This window comes from Marmota flaviventris, chromosome 14 (assembly GCF_047511675.1).
Source record: "Marmota flaviventris isolate mMarFla1 chromosome 14, mMarFla1.hap1, whole genome shotgun sequence".
In the NCBI taxonomy this organism is placed as follows: domain Eukaryota; kingdom Metazoa; phylum Chordata; class Mammalia; order Rodentia; family Sciuridae; genus Marmota; species Marmota flaviventris.
The window spans coordinates 61,259,998-61,280,612 of record NC_092511.1 but is presented as its reverse complement, the minus strand read 5'-3'; the positions used below and the strand labels follow the sequence as shown (position 1 = coordinate 61,280,612).

Genomic DNA, 20,615 nt, shown 5'->3' with positions numbered 1-20,615 from the left:
ATTTTTGCATTTTTTTCTGATCAACATGAACCCATCTTCTGGCATCTTCAAGTTGCTTCACATTTTATGCTTTTAAACCTTCCCTCAAACTTTGTTTTTTACTTCTGCCCTTTTACCTATTCCTGATTCTTCCAGTAAGCTCATACATCTCTCTCATTTTTGCTTTCCTAGTGCTGGATCATATGCCTTCCTCTTCCCTCCATTCCTATCCTTTACCCATGTTATCCTAGTCAAGTTTTAGTTCCTTTCTTCTCAAGCAGTCTGTGATCCCCACTTCTACCAAGCAATACCAGAGTTAATGGCAATTCAAACTCAAAAGTCCTCTTTATTACTTATCTATTAATCAATTCCATTACATTTCTTTATTCAATTTTATTTTTTGAAAGTATACCGGAATGAGGAAAAATGTTTGATAGCCAAGTGATAACAGAAGGCCTCTTTATTATCTGTTAACCAATTCTATTACAATTCTTTATTCAATTTTGAATATTTATTGGAATAAATAAATTTGTACCTACATAACTACATATTTAAAAAAATTTGTATCTACATATATGTGGAACATTATGGGGTGCCCAATTGGTGCCAGAAATCCTCTTTATTACTTATCTCTCAATTCTATTACATTTATTTATTCAACTATATTGAGTCTTAAAAATGTATAAGTGAATACCTTTGTATCTATGTACCTCTGTCTCAATATATATGGAAAACTATTTGGTATTCAAATGGTACCAGCAAGCCTCTTTATTACTTACCTATTAAACAAGCCTATAGCATTTCTTAACTTTATTACATTTTGAACTGTGTCTAAACGAATGAATTTGTATCTCTCTATCTATGTGTATATGTGCAACACTATTTGGTACCCATGTAGTACCCAAAGGCCTCTTTATTTTCTATCAATTCTCAGTGGTACCAGAAGGCCTCTTTATTATGTATTACTTATATTATTACATTACATTATTAATTTAATTTTTTAAAACATTGAATGTTTATGAGAATAAATAATTGTGTATCTCTCTATCTATATACATGTGGAAAACTATTCGGTCCCTAAGAGGTACCACCCATCTCAGCAGCTTTTACATTGTGTAGCCATGGTGGCAAGAAATCTCCATCTCTCTTTCCCTCTCAATGAAACACTGCACTCTCCCCAAAGCAGTGTACTTGGCAGCATTTTCACGCTCTTGTTGAGCCTTCTTCTTCATGGCTTCCCGCTCTGGCCTCTGCTGTTTGGTGATGGGAGTCGATACTACTTGCCCAGGAACATTGGGTTTCCTCCATGGAATTGATTGTAAGGCAAAGTCTTGGAGTAGATATTGGTTTTGAGGCTTGGGTGGTTGTGACTGGGGTTTGGTCCCAACCATGGGAATGGGTTGCCACTGGAGACAGGTGCAAGATGATATTTTGTAGGGTGCAGGCCCAGAAGCAGCAGACCGAGAAACACTAGGCTGTGTAGAAGCGGTCACACCAGACTGACTGGCATGGGTCAAAACGGGCTGAGCTGGCTTGGCAGGACGCATCCAAGATGGGTTGGCAGTAGCTGGTTGGGATTGTTTGACTGCCATGGGTTGAGCTGAGCTAGCGGGACCAGGCTGGGCAGGGTAAGCCCCAGTGGGTCTCCATGAAGCCAGAGACTGTGGCCTCCGATTGATTACTGGTCGAGGTGGAGGTTTCTCCAGGGTCAGAAAAGGCAAAGGTACCAATTTAACCTTCCCAGGTGGTGGAGGCTCATCAATGGAAGGAGAGGGACCCTCTCCTTCAGCCCTGATATCTGGATTCTGGGCTTTGATTTGTGACTTCTCAGGACACTTAACCGCCAGCCATGGTTTCATAGCTGGGCATGGATGGGGGTCTTGGGTAGTGCCTGAATTTCCCAGGGCCCGGGAGGAAGAGAGCCCAGTTTTCTTATCATTCTTCTTCCCCAGTGCGTGGAAAACCTGCACCGACTCCAGCATGTGCACGTCGAGACAGCTCCGAGGTCTCTTGGCGAAGGTCTCTTTGCGAAGCTCAGGTTGGCTCCTCTTCCGCTTCATCTTAGGCACAGTTGGCTTCTCTTCTGCCTTGACTTTATTGCCTGGCTGCTTCCTCTCCTCGGCTTTCCTGGAGTTGTTTTCTCTGGTCCTCTTGGTCTTTTCCTCCTCATGGCCCTTAGCCTTGCTATTCCTGCTGGATGCAGCTTTCTGAGGTTTGCTGTTAGAGTGCTTGGCTGTGTGCACAGGGGCCTTACTACTGTCTGCATCCCTGTGAGCAACTTCTCCTCCTAATGCACACTCCAGGTCCCTTGGCTGCATTTTGGCCTGAGGAGATCCATCAGGACACTCTGAGGCTTTATGTTTATTGTTCCTCACTGGATCACTAGGACCCTTTATGCCACTTGTGATTTCCTGCCCCTGTTTCACCATGATGGCTCTGGTGTCATTGGATTTTGTTATTGTGGGTCTTTCAGGTTGGTCAAAGTCTTTCAAGGAACTGAAAAGCTCAGGAAGGTGAAAATCTCCCACCAGTGCAGTGAGGTCTACAAAACCACTACTAGATTCAATCCCATTTTCAAGTGTGCCTTGGTCCTCAAGACTCAGGCTATTCCTTTCTAGATGGATATTTTCAGAATGTGGCTTCTCCTCTTGGTCCAGAGGACCAATAGAGGCCAAAAGCTGGTGGTTTTCAGGGATGTCTAAAGGGAGTAATGGAGGATCCTGGTTCTCCATGGCAATCTGGTAGGCATCCAGTGGTTCTGAGAGCATGGTGTTAATCTCACACAAATTCTTAATCTCTGTTTGTTCCTGGCTTTGATTTGGAGGCAATGCCAGGAAATCAGTAGAACTCTGGACTGGAGTTATTGTGGAAATGTCCCCAAGTTCAGTTTGTGAGTTTTTCTCAATTATTTGGCTTTTTCTGTTTTTGCAGGTGTACGGGAATTCTGGAGGCTGTGGCAGACAAAATATCTGACTTGGAGAATACAATCCCAAGGAAGCCTCCATCCCTAGGGAAGTTTCCAACACTGCAAAGAAAGGAATCAAGGACGATGGTAAGTAGGATGCTCCCCCTGCCCAGCAATGCACTAATTAGGGAACCTGTGGACTGTGGATAAGGCATTTCTATTAGCTCTTTTTAAGAACTGCGGACTTGTCTCTTTCAGAGGTCCCTGTTAGTTACAGGTGATCACTTGTTGTCACAATTTTGGGGTGACACATCATCATGGCAGCATGACTCCGTGGTGGAGCACTTGCCTACTCTCTGGGAAATGCACAAAAACTGTTTTAGGAACTCTCTCATTCTTATACAGGGTCCTCTCAATTCTCTCTACTCTCCCCAGAATGTAAGAACACTTAACAGCCTGAACTAGGAGAGCGTGAAGCTCTTGCTCAGGAAATATATGTGAAAGAACAGATTTTTAGACCCCTGCTTTGGACAGCATCACTGCATACAAAGTTTAAGTCCTGCAGCAAATTAAGGAAAAATTATAGTGTCACTCCCTGGTATATTATGCAGTGTCTTCCTAAGAGATCAAAGTAAAAATATGGGAAATAAATGTATAATGTTGTGGTGTAGGGGGACTGATCTGCAAAAATTGTGAAAATAGCCTCCTTCAGTGTCCTGGAGGTCTCTTAAATGCATCCTGGATGGCCATTATGGTATCCTGCATTCTTGTTTACAGAGTCTGACAATGTGGAATGCTAAACAAGAATGGTGGATAAAGTTTTGGGACTTAAATACTACAGGTCTGTGGACCACAGCAACTAGCTGAAATCTGGACCCTCATTTGAAAGGTAATCTTAATCCTTCCCCTTCTTGCTAATTGTACTCACTTTGAAAATTTTCTTCTGTAAAAGTTGAGCGAACACTGAGCAGTAGATCCCAGGGTTAGAGACTGATGGTAGGACATTTGTGGGCTGAACTTCCTTCAGCGCTGTCACCATTTCTGGTTGAGGGGCAGTGGCACTACTTCCTGCATATGGCACAGAGACATAGGATTGCAGACAGGGGCCATGTCCTCCACAGAGCAGAGTCCCCAGAGTGTTTTGGTCGTAGTCGTAGAGCTGGCTTCCTTCTTGGTAGGTAAGTAAGAGGCTGTGTCCCTGATTTGGAATCTGAACAAGCCTGGCATATAGTGTTGGATACACACAGACCATGACATTGGCTTCAGAAGTTTTGTCATATTGAGATGTCATAGATATGGAAGAACCTGCTGTGTCCTGGTCAGTGAGAGTCAGATTAAAGTCCCCGAGTGAAGATGAGTTCTTTTCAGCCCTTCCTGGAATATACCACTCAAAAATACTTGGATAGGAGGCAGTTGCCATGGGCATCTGGTTCTGGCCAGTAACCCCAGACACCATGGCTGTGCTAGCATGTTGATAAAGGGAGGCATTGCCCATGAGAGGCTGGAAGGAGGTGCCAGGTTGAGGGCAGTAACCATGCTGAAGTGGCAGCTGGAGCAGAGGTTCTGAGGAAGTTGCAGACACTTCCTGTGAGGGAAGCTGCATTGGTCATCACAGGAAGAGAGAGCTGCAGAGAATGTGCAGTTCCATGTAAAGAAGAATTTTGGGAATTTTCTGTAGGAAGAAAGAGGTTGGTGAAAATATCATGAGACTGAGAGATTCTTAGAATATCGGAGGATGATATCATCCTAAGGTTGTGGCAGTCAGGAAGCCTCCAATACCAGAAATCATTGAGCTACCCCAAATCAAACCATTTAGAATGGCTGCAAGTGGGGGAGCAGTTTGGTACTCTTGTGATCAACTGTCTTTTCTGTCCAATTGGGCACAGTAGACCCAAGTGATCTGCTTCACTCATTGTTCCCTAAAAGCATCCTTCTCTCTGACCTCTCTTTCCTTTGAGTGGGCCATAGTATTAACTTATGAATATGCCCTAGAGCTGAAGCATTTTAGAACTTCTAGAACACTTAACATTAACAGTTTGTTAAGTGAGGAAACAGAGGGTCAGAGAAGTAAGATTGATTTGTTCAGTATCAGTACCAGGTCATAGACAATTACTCCCTTGCCTGGACTCTGTGCTCTAGACAAAGAGCACAAGTCAGGGAAATAGAATTTTATTTTTCCCTCTTCATAGAAAACAGTTCTGGTATCACCACTGTTTGCTTGTGCAGCTCTCCTGCCATTTTCTAGAGTTTACTTGTACCATTCAGATGGTATATTTAATGGATCTTTTTTTAATATTTATTTTTTTGTTTTAGGTGGACACAATATCTTTGTTTTATTTGTATGTGGTGCTGAGAATGGAACCCAGTGCCTAACGCATGTTAGGTGAGCACGCTACCACTGAGCCGCATCACCAGCCCAATGGGTCTTTCTTTACCCTCTTAAACCTGGCTTTTGATGCTACATCAAAATGACTACCTGAGAGTAAGTTTCTTAAGAAATGCTTTCTGAAGAAAAATGTTATTTAAACTCTGTGATCTTCAGGTTACTAATCTGGAAGGTGATTACAATAATACTAACAGCGATAATTCATCCATGAACCAAAATGTAATATTACTTAAGATTCATATGAAGGATTATATAGTATGTTCTGGAATGACAGAAAAGTAAAAATGAAAAACAGCATAGAACTAAAAAGAATGCATAGATAACTGATGAAAATTTGGAAATGTAGCATATTTTCTCACAAATGAAGTTCTGTAATCATACACAAAATATTATGAAAGAGAATGTTTCTAGTCTATTTTCCTGAATACTGTTAACCAAAACACTGCCCCCACCATTGAAGGTGATTTTAAATGAATTTCTATCCAGTGCATATAGGCAGAGAAACTCTATCAGCCAACATAAGCAAGAAAATTAAGTAAAAGTGACCACAATGTATGTAGCTACCTATTTCAAAAACAGTGTTATGAAGCCAGCTGCAGTGGCACACATCTGTAATCTCAGCTACTCAGGAGCCTGAGGCAGGAGGATTGTATGATTGAGGAAGACCTTGGCCATTTAGTGAGACAGTGTATCAAAATAAAATTTTAGAAGGGCTGGGGCTGCAGCTCCTTGGTAGAGCACTTGTCTCATACATGTGAGGCACTGGGTTCAATCCTCAGCCCCACATAAAAATGAATAAATAAAGATATTGTGTCCATAAAAAGGGGGGGGGGACCTGGGGATGGAGCTCGTGGTAAAGTGTCCCTAGGTTCATTCCCTGGTACTGCAAAAAAGCAAAATCCAAACCAATCTCTTTCCCACCACATGCAAAAAGCAAAAACCAAAGCAAAAGCCCACTATGAATTGGGGGGGGGGGGGGGGGACTGTGGTCCCAGCATTCAGGAGGCTGAGGCTATGGGGTTGTTGGAGCCCAGGAATTCAAAACCACCATGGGCAATTTAGCAAGATCCTGTCTCAGGACCTCAACAAAATGTGCTGGGGATATAGATTGTCGTAGCATGCCTGCCTAGCATGAATGCGACCCTGCATTTTAATCCCTGCATTCATTCCCCAGCACTGGAAAGAAGAAAGAAAGGAAGGAGGGAAGGAAGCAAGGAAGGAAGGAAGGAAATTTTGGCCAAAGTATAGAATGAAACAAGAAGTGTAAAGTAATTTCATCACTGTGCTTGTTCATCTTCCTCTAAATATTACCCACAACAAATAAATGGTATGAATTTTACTATTAGAGTTTTCAATTAATATAAAAACATTTTCTGATAAACATTTCAGTCAAAAATCAGGAAAAATGCTTGAAAATGAACATAAAATTTACATTTGACCTCAAAATCTAGTTTATAATCATGTATAACAGGAATATGTTGTCTCTAAAGTCTGAAAAAAAACATCACCACTAGAATATCATAATACATTTAAATCTAATTTTTTTTAATGGTTACTGGTGCTGGGAAGTGAACCCAGGGCTTCACACATGCTAAGCATGCACTCCGCCACTGACCTACACCCCAGCCCATATAGAACAACCAAAAAGAGGGGCTGGGGCTCAGTGTTAGAGAGCTCGCCTAGCACACGTGAGGCACTGGATTCATGCCACATATAGATAAAGATATTGTGTCCAACTGAAACTAAAAAAAATACATATAAAAAAATAAAACCCAAAAAGACTTCATAAAATTATTTTAGATAAATGTGGAATTAGAGATGTGGAGCTTGAATTTTTATCCTTTAGTAAGTCTCTCTTTTGATTTTTAGGTTTAAAAACCATTAATGACTCTTGAAAGGTATTCTACTTTAGAGAGCAAACTCTTGGAAAACTACCTGTCACACAAAGGAATATGTTCATCTGATGCAGGTTAATGAACATCAGTTTTTCAAAATCCATGTAGTTCAAAAATCAGAGTAAAGTAGAACATGGAGATTGCTGTTGCCCCAGCCCTGTCTATAACCACTTTCATGACATGTTTGTATGAAGAATCATTTCTAAAACATACCTCTAAAATGTTCTTGTTCAAACTGTCAACATCATCGGTGTTCAAAGAGGTCATAGAAAAACTGTAACAGACTTTTCTGATAAACTGCTTACTCCAGTGATACCCTAATTCAAGTCTTAGTTTCCTTGCTAGTCCATTAATCTAAACATTCTCTAAACCATCCTCTATGAAGATTCACTCTATGCTGTCTGTTGGTTTAAATAAATCTTTGCTTTTCTTCCACATCCATCCCAACCAACCTCCTTTTTCTTGAGAACATCATGCTTTTCATCTCTTTTATTCTGACATTTTCTTCTCCCTTATTTTTATATTTTTTTCCTCTACCGAGTTCCTGTTGCCTTCTGCTTAAACAGCCTCAAACTTGCTCCGCAAGAACATCTGCCTCCTTACAGCCCTGTCCTCCTACTCCCCTCTCCCTCTTTCTCTTTTCACCTAGTTTAAACAGAAAACTCCCAAATATGTGAATGCCCCTTTTTTGAACAGCACTAAATTTGAAATACTGAAGTGGAAATCTTGGTAGAGGGAAACTGTTCCAGAAAACCTCTTGGTTTCCACCCTGCCTAGGATTTGTCTCTTTCAGTTGAAACAAACACAACCATAAAAGCTTATTTCATTCTCTATAAACATGTCCCTCAAGGGTCAATATTAGAAAACAAAGGGACCAGAGCATGGGCAGTCTGTTAGCTTCCTGTAGCAGATCAGGAAACAGATTTTGTGAGAGAGTTAAAGATGGTCCAGTCCCATACCTAGTACATGTCAAAGTCAAAAGTGAAATTAGGTGTCCAGATTTCTAGTTCCATCCTTTCCCTATTATTCTAAGCTCTTTTCACACCATTAGTAAATTTAGGCAGGGAAAAGTCTAACGAAAAACTTTAAAAAGTTTTTTTTCCTTACCTGACATGGTCAGAGAAGAGGTCACATCAATTGCAGATACAAAGGATGAGGAGACCACCCCAGAGGATGTGTGGGTGGCTGAGGCTAGAGAATGCATGTTTCCCAGTATGGGGTTCACTGGTCAGTGTTTACTGTCCACTGGCCACTCTGATTATTGGTTACTGGTCATTGGTCACTTGCGATGATCCAAATTTGTTTACAACTGCATGGTAAGCCTAAGATTCTAGCAGGTGGCAGTAGATATGGTGGGGGAATGATGTCACAAAACTGTCAGTTTAAAGGTATGAGGTAGCCAATAGGGTGATCAGATTCCCATGAGAAGGTGGGATTGGGTGGGGAAAATGACAAGAGAGTTGATTGGGTGGAGAAAGTGAGAGGAGAGTTATAATAGAAACTAAATGGCTCAGTTCTGGACAAGTGAATCTCTGTAAGAGGGACATAATGGGCTCACCTCATGGCCTCCCTCCGCAGGCTCTTGTGTTAGGGATATCATCTCCGTGTTCCTTCTAAATGTTCATTAAAGTATTATGCATATATTTTAAATTATGTTTCACAGTGTAAGAGGTAATAGTGATACATTACTATATTAACGTATACAGTTAATATCCCTGGAGAAGGAAGAAAGAGACATCTAAGTTGAGCAAATATAGTGGTTCTGGAACCATAGAAGTTGATTTGATGAGTGAAGTTACTGCAGTTTTCAAGGATTCAGAAAGGGATTAAAAAGTTTTTGTGTTTTTCTTTTTTTTTTTTTTTGTTTTAGTTGTAGATGGACACAATACTTTTATTTTATTCATTTATTTTTAAGTGGTGCTGAGGTTCAAGCCCTGTGCCAAACACATGCTGGGCTAACGTTCTACCACTGAGCCACAATCCCAGCCCTAGGGGGAAGTTCCTTGAGTGCATTCTCTGGGGAATGATGTGGCCCAAGATTCTCTTTAGTTTCTCCTTGACCCCTATTTTCTTTGGCCTGGGCTGGGCCAGGTTAGACTGGTAACTCTCTTCTACTCTCCTTCCCCCACCCCTCTTCATTGTAGACATTTTTTCATGGACAAGCCTTGAGTCTGCATTCTTATACACCTTGATATTACTTTCTTTTGACTTCCAGGAGCAGGGGTCTTCTTTTCTGTAAGCTGATTCTTTGAAAAATGAACTCTGAACAATAGAAGCAATTCTGGAGAGGTGGAAGACCTAGCTGACTGTAAAATTTCCCTCTCCGTATTTTTGTTGTCGTTCTTTAAGTTATAATTTCCTGAGAACAGCTCCTTGGTCATGTAGACTTTCTGCCATCAGCCTCTTCCATATGTGAGAAGCACTGAGGATCCTTTCTGTCTTCTTATGTAAGAGGATCCAGTGTGGCAGTTACTGTGACTTCCTCCCCCTTGCAAACAGCCTCTATAGAATCTTGGGCTTCTCACATTCTTTGTCTTGCATGTTTGGGTGGAAGGCCAGGAGAATAGTTAGAACATTAGGATAACATAAAAAAGTAAGCATAACATAAAGAAAAGAGAGGTTAACATGGACTTTTAAATTTTAACTTTTTGTTAGAAACAAGTCAACTCATTGAGGTCTCATTTTGTGTTAATAAAAGAGGCAATTAATTTTTTTTTTTTTTGCTGGGGGGACAAGTCCTTGGAATTTAAACCAGGGACACTTTCCCATTACCTCACATCCCCAGCCCTTTTTATTATTTTTTTTAGAGACACGGTCTCATATGTTGCTTAGGGCCTTTCTAAGTTGCTGAGGCTGGTCTTGAACTTGCGATCCTCCATCTCAACCTGTTGAGTTTCTGGGACTATTATATATATATATATATACATATATATACATATATATATATATATATATTAAATACATATATAAAAAATAAACACATATAAATTAAATGTGTATATATAAATTTAAAAAATATATAATTTTTAAAAAATAGCTAGGTTGGAAGCCCAAAAACTGTCATGAATTCTATACAGTGGAGATTAAAATCTTAATTCTTATTTTCTTTTTTGTCATATGATCGCATTTTTGTCACCCATTAATGTGTTTGTAGTGTATGCATAGCTATTTTAGACTCTGGGTTTTCAGCTCACTTTTCTTTTTGTCATATTTTAAAGAAATGCAACATTGTAAGATATATTGCATGTTTTTCCTTTGATGATAGTTTGTGCTCAAGTATTGTGAATTAACTTAATCTGATGGATTTGTGTAGACATGCAAAGAGAGGCTTGTGGGAAAAGCATTGTGGTTATGCTATGCACCCAAGGAACAGGTGTGTCTGTTCAGCCCAAATTTATCTAAATTGCTTTTGCTTTTTATCCCCCTAGAGAGTGCTTGTTTTACCAATTTCTCTTGTAATGTGATAAAGTAAGTCAGGACTGAGATGGTAATAATATACATATATGAGCACTGAGCTGGTTTGGGGGAGTACAACTATGGGATTTAATGATTTTCCTTGGTGGTAAAGATTTTTTTTTTTGTGGGGGTGTTACCAGGATTTGAACTCTATCACTGAAACCACATCCCCAGCCCTATTTTATGTTTTATTTAGACCCAGGGTCTCACTGAGTTGCTTAGCACCTTGCCATTGCTGAAGTTTGCTTTGAACTTGCAATCTTCCTGCCTCAGTCTCCCGAGCTGCTGGCATTACAGGCATGTGCCACTCCACCCAGAAATGTGGTAAGCTGTTTTTTTAAAAAATTATTCTGTTAGTTGTCAATGGACCTTTATTTAATTTGTGGACTTCTTTAGAGAGAGTGAGTAGATAGTGTGATTCACAATGTCAAGAACCCACAGGAAGACAAGCGCATATATAGAAAAAATTGCTCATAAATAAAGCTAAATATTGCATATAGAGGCCATAGTTCCCATCTCTTACACTGCTAATTATGGAATATATATATATATATATATATATATATATATATTTGCTGGTTATGTGTGGGATAATGCTTATCTAAGAGGGATTGGCAGTACAAAGATATGGCTTGAACTATGTCAACTTTTTCAGGGTTTTTTTTTTCTTTTTAGTTCAATTGCATACCTCAGATAGCTTATTTCTATAATACTGGCATGTAATATGAGACTAAGTACATACAGTGAGTATCTGCAAGCCAGATAATTCCATAAGTTCTCTGAGAAATCAAGGGTATCCACAGCTACTATAGGTTTAGGATATAAGAACAAAATGGTGGAGACGGGTGCAGACCTCATGAATTCAGCAAAACTTTTTATTCAGCTATGGAGTCAGGCATTAGATGGGCAGACTTTTTGGTTAGAGATGGCTGCTGGTCTAGGTTTATATAGGTTACACACTGGGAGGTAACTTACCCATTGAAGACTTTAGCAGCACGTGGGCATTCAGGAAAAAGGTTGCAAAAACTAGAAATTTGTTTTTATTGGCAGTGTTTTCATAGGGCAAGAATGGAGGGTGCATTGTCCTATCACTGAGAATGGATATATTGGGACAGGTCCAATGCTTGCCCTTTTCCAGTGATGTCTTGTCACCTAGTGATGTTTGCTTCCTTCCCAGCGATTTTTATGTCACTGGGAAAGGAAGTATTGGGAAAGGATCAATGTTATCAATGTTCTGCCTTTTCCCTCCCTCCCTCTTCCTAGGCCACACTGTTTTGGGGGGTTGTCATTTGCATATCCTTCATTCCAGACTCTGGGTAGGCATAATGAATAGGGCAATGATTTCAGATCTGGCTGCTTCTTGCTGAGAAGGTGTGAAGTAGGAAGACCCCTGCTTTCAGAGTTCTGCAAAAGAATATAGGTTCTCTGGTGGATGAGGCTTAAGAGGAGTATATGTGGGAGTAGACTTGGGGTTCAGGCACAGTCCTCCTTTTGTGGTTTCAGAAATTCGGACTGTGTTCTGGAGGGGACTTGAGCCAGGTCGGTCACCTCATTAAGAAAATTTTTTGTACACAATTAAAAATAGAGAGAAGAAAGATAATTGTAATAACAGTGAAGATTAACTGATTTGCTAGTGGTAGGAAAACAATTTTAGCAGGTCCTGTCATTGGGAAGCCTATTTCACTCAATCACGGCCATTGTATCCCTTTCAAACTCAAGGTGCACTTTCCATGATCTCAGGAGTTCGGGTCCTTTGGAGCATGCAAGCATGATTAACTTTAGAAGCATATTTTCCTGATGTTTTAATCATTTCCATCCTGCTTGACAGACCCTGCAGAAGAAGAACAGAAATTAACTGTATAGTTATAGCTAGTAGCCCAGCTATAAGTGTAGAAAAGTATTTCAAAGGCTTGAGGGAAGAAATCCCTTTAGCTAAACTGCCCCAAATTTCTTACCAAAAATAGGTGTTTTTGCATTAGCTATGGCAGAACCTGAGATTGTGTTTTAATCCAAACAAGTATTTCTATGAAAAGGATCAAGTTCCATTAGGTTATTACATACATTTTGCCATTGAATCTCAGTGTCATCATATGGATCTCTAGTGACACAAAATTGGGTGATGTTATAATGACACTGAAGTCTCTGAGCCCATCGTAAATCTTGTACTTATTCTCTAGTCAAATAATAGAATCTTTTAGTTGTTGAATTTTGTTTGAATGATCCAGATCCATATGTTCTTGAGTTTGTCAGGTTTTGGTAACATTCTTATGGAATTGTTGAAGGTAATGGGTGTTTGGACCTGATGATGCAATGTCTCCACTGTAGTGGAGGCAGAGGTAATGATGCCAGTCAAAACAACAGTCCCAGCTCTCAGCCCCCAGATGAGCCATTTAGTGTGGTGTTTCAGTGCCTTAGTAGTTCCTGCATGAATGCTACTGAAGGGGCCTTCTGCCGTGGTACTTTTAATTTTATAAGGAGCCTTTTGGGAGTCATAATAGTTTGTGCTGAAATTTGCCATAGAGTTCAAATGTTGTTATAGCATGCACTTTTCACATTTAACATAATGTCGATTTTGTGAGGCATCACATTGTGTTTGAATGGATCTGGACCCTAGAACATAGGGATTATACACACATAATGTGAGGTACAATTCCTTATGGAAGGAAATGTTACGATAGATAACATTTTTCAAGTTATTATATTGAGGATTACCATTCCAGATCCCAAAAATCTCCTCAGTCAGACCTATTTTCCATATCGTGTCCTGAGTTGGCCCAAAATGCATTTTCATGGCAGGTGATAATCCTCCCTTAGACCAATATCTAGTGGAATTGGAATGGAAAACAGTTCTATAAACCAGATCTGAATTGTCCCTATAAGGTAATTTTCATCCCAAAGCTCTAGATTCAGCATCAGTCAGTTCCCCAGGAGAACCCCAATGTATAACTTGTTTTCCTACAACTGAAAGATTCCGAGGATGGGGTGTTCCACCTTCAGACCATTGTAAAATTTTTGGGGAATGATTTCTGTGCCAATGGTAAGAGCATATGGGTCTGCTTAATGAGTAATTAACATTAACTTCCTGGGGCTGGGGATGTGGCTCAAGCAGTAGCGCGCTCGCCTGGCATGCGTGCGGCCCGGGTTCGATCCTCAGCACCACATACAAACAAAGATGTTGTGTCTGCCGAGAACTAAAAAATAAATATTAAAAAATTCTCTCTCTCTCTCTCTCCTCTCTCTCTCTCTCTCCCACTCTTTCTTAAAAAAAAAAAAAAAAAAAAAAACATTAACTTCCTGGCATTCAGGTGAGTCTCTGCCAGGGAGGAAAATAAGCCTGGCCTCTTGATCCTGTTATTTTTGGATATATATTAGCCAAATTTTGAGGCCCAGTGTGATAACAATATGAGTTTCTGTGAGAAATGCAAAGAGGGGGTCAGGAGAATAGTCCTGAATAATTGAACAAACATTTTTGGGAGGAGCTGGTAGTCAAGAAAGGACCAGGCAAAAGGCTTGGAATTAAGATAGATTGAAGGGGGAGGATCAAACCATGTTACTGGGTGAGCAGTGACAGGCTGTAGAATGTGGGCCCTGTAAGCCTTTGTGTTTCTAGCCATGCTGGCAGTTGTGCATATTTTGAAGACCAGCATGAGGAACATCTAATAGGAATAATGAACCTGTTTTCCTTCAGTTATCTCTCTTAACCTAACCCCATGGCCCGGGGCTTGTCTTCCAGGCTCAAGAAATTAATATTTTTGCCTGTAGAGAGAGGATTCTCACTGAGTACATCATCCACTTCTTGTCTCTGCTGTTTCTGGTCTGGTGTGGCAGTTTGTGAAGTTAAAGATGATATGTGGAAAACACAAGGAGAGGAAATAAATTTGGGTGGGGGTCAGAACAATGAATGTTCCTTGAAGCCAGGGATCTCAAATGAGTTTCAATGTTTGAAGAGTTGAAAGATGAAGGGGGAGTAAATATGATGAATTTAATTTGACTCCTGAGTGCTATTAAGAAAAGGTAGTAGAGGCTGGGGTTTTGGCTCAGCAGTAGAGCACTCACCTAGCACATGAGAGGCACTAGGTTTGATCCTCAGCACCATGTGTAAATAAAGAAATAAAATAAAGGTATTGAGCCCAAGTATAACTAAAAAAATATTTTAAAAAAGGTAGAAGGTTATCTGAGAGAACAACTCTAAGATTCTGGGTGTGAGGGTCAGTGGTTTCCGCAGGAATGGCTGGAAGGTAGGTCATGTGTAGTTGGGTGAGGCCTGTGAGAACAGAATGATAAGTGGCATTAGCAGGAACAGATTTGAAATTGCTTAAATGAATTTGGGATGGGTGGCCGTGTATTTTGGCTGTCGTGGATGTGGTCAGAATCACTTTAAAAGGGCCCCTTCATTTTCTTTTTTTTTTTTTTTTGTAAGGGGATTACAGGTTGGATTTTGAGGCAAAACTAAGTCCCCTATGGAAATAGGAGGAGGGGCCCCTGAAGATTGGGTGTGGGAAGATGAGTGTGGGCATATTTCTAGAGGGAATCCCTGAGGTGAGGTAAGAGGCCTTTTCTGACATCGGGAGCAATGCTAGGTGGTTGAGGTTGAATGGTGGGGGGGAATGAGGGGTCTCCCATAAAGAAGTTCAAAGGGGCTGATCATAAGAGTTTTTTTCGGGCAGTGCCTGGATCCACATAAGGGCCAAAGGTAGGAGCTTAATCAAATTCAAGGAATGTTTCTACATAATTTGGTTAAGGTTGCCTTTAAGGTCCTATTTGTCCTTTCAACCTTTCCTGAGGACTGCAGATGATAGGGAATGTGGAAATTCCATTTTATATTTAAAATTTAGCCAATTCTTGGGTAATAAAGAAAGTAACTTGGGGGCCTATATCAGACTGGAGAGAGGCAGGCAAATCAAAACATGGAATTATTGCTTGGGAAATTGTGTTGCAGTGGTAAAAGCTTTCTTATTGTTAGCAGGAAAGGCTTTGATCCATCCAGTAAAGGTGTCTACTGAGTCTAGGAGATATTTGTTTTTCTTACAGGGGACATGTGGATGAAGTCCAGTTGCCAGTCCTTGTCAGGAAGGTCTCCCTAGCTTGCTGTGTCAGAAATGGGTGTGGTGTCACCTTGGGGTTGGGGTTGTCCTTGAGACAAGTGGTGTAGGATTGAGGAACTTGTTGGAGATACTGAATTTAGTGAATTCTTCAGGAATCATTGGAGGGAGTGCATATCAGGGAAACCTAATAGGACTTTAGTTTCATCAGGGAGAAAGTGGAGTTTTGTGGGCATAGAGGCTTGCGATGATTGAGGGTGGTGGTGAAGAGAGAGCAGCCTGCTTCACTAGCTAGTCCCCTGTATTATTTCCTAAGGTAATGTATCCCTTGCCAGCCTGATGTCCTTTACAGTGCAACGCTGCCATCTTGTGGAATAAAGCAGCAGCTTCAATTAGATTTCTTATGTAATATTAAGAATTCCTGCCTGAGGAAGAAAACCTCTTTCCCTGCAGATTAGGATGTTAGAATGAATTATGTTATAAGTGTATTTGGAATCAGTGAAAATATTGATTGATTTGTTTCTGGCTGATGATAAAACTTGAGTGAGAGCAGCAAGTTCCGCTTGTTGAAATATGGTACCTGAGAGGATGGAAGCCGCCTCAAATAAATGGGTGAGGACAAAAGAAGAATCTGCTGTAATCTTTCCTTGAAGTATAGCATAGCCTGCAAGTTATGGGGACTGTTAGCACAAAAGGACCAGGCTGGATACAAACTTCATGGATCAGCACAGCTTTTATGCAGGAACAGAGTGCTGCCTCTGATGGACCCACTTCTCAGAAGGTGGACAAAGAGCCATGGGCCCAACGGGGAATCAATGCTTATGTAGGTTACAGAAAGGTGACTTAACTAACGAGTACTCGGGAAATAGGTTTGGGAGAATTTGAAAATTTGTTTTTACTGTACAGTGTTTTTACTTGGAGAAAAATGGTGGGTCTGGGGTCAGCATTCAGTGTTTAACTCTTTCCCTTAAGGGTTCCATTGTAGTGTTACTGGGAAAAGATTTATTTGGGAAAGGATCAATGCTCTGGCTTCCTTTCTAGGGATTTTTATGTCACTGGGAAATAATGCAGTGGGAAATGATCAATGCCATCCATGTGCTGCTTTCTTCTTTATTCCCTCTTCCCATGCCACAGTATTTTGGAGTTTGTCATTTTCTATATCCTACAGGGATTCTTTCTGGGAGCTTCCATTTATGAACCAGTCTGGGGAGTCAGGGATTGGCTGATCATTTATATGTGAAAAGGGGTTCATTAAGAAATCAAGGATGGGGCTGGGGTTGTGGCTCAGGGGTAGAATGCTCACCTCGCCCAGGCAGGGCCCTGGGTTTGATCCTCAGCACCATATAAAAATAAATAAATGAAATAGAGGTATTGTGTCCAAGTATGATTAAAAAATAAATATTAAAGAAAATGAAGGTTATCAAGACAAGAGTGAGAAATCACAGGGGCAGAGGGTTTTTTGTTGGGAGAAGAGTACAGGGTTTAATAGGGAGTCTTGCTGCTAGGAAGTTAGGGGATCCAGGAGTTGTACATGCAGTCATTGGACTTTGGTTGGGGGAATGTTGGTGGAATGGAGAGAAATGACCAACAGCTGAGAAGTTCTGAAAGGGAGGGAGTATGTGGTAAGAATAGTAAAAGGTTGATATAATGCAAATTTTCTGGCCTCAGGGATCAGTAGAGCTGCAGTCTCTAAAACCTTGAGGCATTGGGCCAGCTTTGATAAACTAAGTCTAATTGTTTGGATGAGAATGTCCTGGGGAGGGGGATGTTCCCTGACTCCTGGTGAAGAAGTCCCAAGGACTCCTTTGTCTTCTTTGCCAGAGTGGAGTGCCAGGAAGAAAGGCTTATTAGGGATAGGTAAGAGTTAAGGATTCCAGAAGAGAATTCTGGAGAGTAGAAATGGTGGAAGAAAAGAAATGGGGAGATGGAAGAAGATCTAAAAGATTCCCTTTTGAGGCTTCATAAAAGGGTTTGGCTATGAGAGAGAATTATCCAGATGTGAAAATAATGAAAAAGGCCAAAGAGGGAAAGCCTATCTCTTTTAGTGTAAGGTAGGGGAATGTTCTTTAAGGCTTGGAGTCATTCTGGTGTATTGTATGGGAGTTGGGGGGTCAGTAGGATATCTAACTATTGCACTTGAGGGGAGCAGAGCAGGGTCTTAGATTGAGAGACCTTGTACCCTAGGAGGACAGGGCATTAAGTAGGGTGTTGGTGATGTTTGGAGATTTTGGGGGATGGGCTACTGAGCAAGAGATCATCTACATGTTGTATGAAATGGCTGGGGGATAAATTTAAGGTTGCCAGATCTTGTTGGAGAGCCTTTCCTAAGTTGTGGGGGCTATGCGGACGCCCTGTGGGAGAAGAGCCCAGGTGAGCTGCTGAGACATATTAGTGCCTGGGTCAGTCCAGGTAAAGACATAAGTGAGCTCGAGGCAGGATGGAGGGGAATAGTGAACAAGGTAGCTTTCAGGTGGAGCACTGAGAAATGTGTGGTGGAGGCTGGAATATGAGATAAGGGTATAGGGACTGGTTACTGCAGGATATGTGGGAACACTTGATGCAGTGATTTTTATGACCTTCTGTACTAGCCAGAATTGGCCATTGGGTTTCTTTACTCTGAGTATGGGGAAGGAGTGAGGAAAGTTGGTTGGTATGAGGAGATGGACCTGTAATAAGTGGGAGATGATTGATGTGCTTTAAACTTCTGAGAGTCAGGGAGTTAATGGATATTGGGGAAGGGAATATAGTGAGTGGTATCTTTTAGTTGGATATGAACAGGGGAGTGATGTTTAGCTATTTTAGGTTGAGAAGTATCCTAGACTGTGGGGTTCATTCCAATGGGCAAAGTACAATCAGGACGCTTAGGAGACTCAGGGACTAGATCTGGGCCAGAATGTATTAAGAAGATGGTTGTGGAGTTTAAAGGGGGGAAGATGATTTAGGCTTTTATTTTGTGGAGCAGATACTGTCCCAGTAGGGAGCAGGGCAACGTGGCATAACTATAAAGAATGGATAATGAGAAGGATCGAATTGTGCAAAAAACTGGAGTGTCTTTAGTGGATATGTAGGGGTTCCTGAAACTCCCATAATGGGAGTGTCTGACTTAAAATGTGGGTCCATGGCATTGAGTGAAAAGTGAAAGGCTTGCCCCTGTGTCAATAAAAAATGAAACTGCATGGCTGTTCACTCACCCTGTAACCTGGGGCTCCTCAGACGTACAATCTAAGGTGATAGGGGCAGTGGAGCCCAGGTCCCCACATTCTAGAAACTCAGTGAATGGGAAAAGGGAAGTAGATAGCTGCACCAAGGGGAATGGTGTCCTTGCCTGAGGACAGTTCGCCTTCCAGTGTCCCCATTGCCTACAGTTGCAATAGGGCTTGGTCGGAGGCCTTGGGTTAAGGCAAGATTTTGCCCAATATCCAGTCCAGCCACATCGGAAGCAGGATCCAGGAGGTGTATTACTCGGGACCACGAGTGACAGGGGCGCTTTTTCTTTGGTGCTGGGGATTCAACCCAGGGCTTTGTGCATGGGAGGCAGGCACTCTACCAACTGAGCTATATCCCCAGCCTCACAGTGGCATTTTTAGGGCTCTGGATGGCTTAGGCCAGTAGCTGATATTTAGTTTAAAGACATTTATCTCTCTTGTTTTTGGCTTTGTCTTCCCTATTTTTAAAAATCCTTGAAAGTAGTATCTAGAAGCTGCTGTAGTGGGGTCTCGGGGCCCTTTTCTGACTTTCTAAGTGTTTTATGGATATCAGGTGCAGACCCACTGATAAAGTTAAAATGGAGAAAGAGAGTGCCACCAGGAGTATCCAGGTCTAGGTTGGTATATTTGGTAACAGCCTCAGTAAGCCAGGCCAAAAAGAGGGTGGGGTTTTTATCAGGTCCCTGAAAAATTGCCTTTTAAATTACTCAGGGACCTGATGAAAATAACCTATGTATGAGTATTTTTGTCATGCCTTAAAGGAGGCAAATAATCATGTGCTGGTGTCTGATGACCCCAGAGTTTTGAGGCTGATATGTCCCATCAGGTTCAGCTGTAGGAATGGCAGCCCCTGTGCAGGATGGATAAGGGGAATTTGGGCATAGAGGAGATTGACATGGTTTAGCCACCTGTGAAATATGAGCATGTTCATCAGGAGTCAGGGTGGAAGGCCTACTCTGCCTCTGTTTGTGACAAAGCTGTCAGAGAAACGGTGACATGAACTTGGACCATCCCTTCAGCCAAGTTTAATATTCAAGTTCAGTTTTTGGAATTTGGCATTTGCTAAAACATAAGTGTTACCTACTTTATGAACTCTTTCCTGTACTTAGTAGGGTTTTCAGAAAATGAGCCTACTCTGCCTCTGTTTGTGACAAAGCTGTCAGAGAAATGGTGACATGAACTTGGACCATCCCTTCAGCCCCTGCCACTTCTGTGAGAGGGAACACGTGTTGCACTCTTAAGGATTTTGAATCTTGTAGAGGAGGTGATGGCAGGGAGGAGGTAGAGTATAAGTGTGAGGTTTGAGCGGGGGCGGGAGGTTAGATGGGGGAATTGTGGGACTTTGAGGAGAGGAGTCTGATGTGGGGCCAGTGAGACCCCAGAATCTGTAAGGATTGGGTTCATCTGCTATTTCTGGATTAGTGAATGAGGAAGAGATGTATGAGTCTGTGAGTCAGTTTAAAGATTCAGCAGTAGCTGCATGAGCTGGGCCAAAGGAGTGAAAGATGTTCAGTGGTCACTTCTAAGGTCTCATGGGTCATTTCATGTGACTGAGAAAAGGAGCAGGTTGGGAGGGGGATGGGGACAGGTGCAGACCTCATGAATTCAGCAAAGCCTTTATTTAGCTGTGGATTCAGGCATCAGGTGGACACACTTTCTGGGTTCGAAAATGGCCACCCATTACAGGAGCAGTCTGGATTTATATACTTTTGAATAAGATAACTATCATAATTATCTGCGGTTTAA

At 41.4% G+C, this 20,615-nt stretch overlaps 2 protein-coding genes across 2 annotated transcripts in view; one reads left to right on the top strand and one right to left on the bottom strand.

Annotated features, from left to right (window-relative positions):
- LOC139701798 (uncharacterized) overlaps nt 1–20,615 on the top strand; it is a 47,036-nt gene that overhangs the window by 10,619 nt on the left and 15,802 nt on the right. The window contains exons 3-5 of the mRNA XM_071601720.1: nt 2,911–3,031; nt 3,662–3,773; nt 5,198–5,366. Coding sequence (XP_071457821.1) covers nt 5,340–5,366 — 27 coding nt within the window. The 5' untranslated portion in view covers nt 2,911–3,031; nt 3,662–3,773; nt 5,198–5,339. The remainder of the gene's footprint in view (nt 1–2,910; nt 3,032–3,661; nt 3,774–5,197; nt 5,367–20,615) is intronic.
- Nucleotides 1,086–8,369, bottom strand: LOC114082623 (uncharacterized protein C2orf78-like). The gene is given in 4 exon segments (XM_071601719.1): nt 1,086–3,004; nt 3,809–4,401; nt 4,403–4,556; nt 8,273–8,369. Coding segments are annotated over 4 exon segments (2,763 nt in total).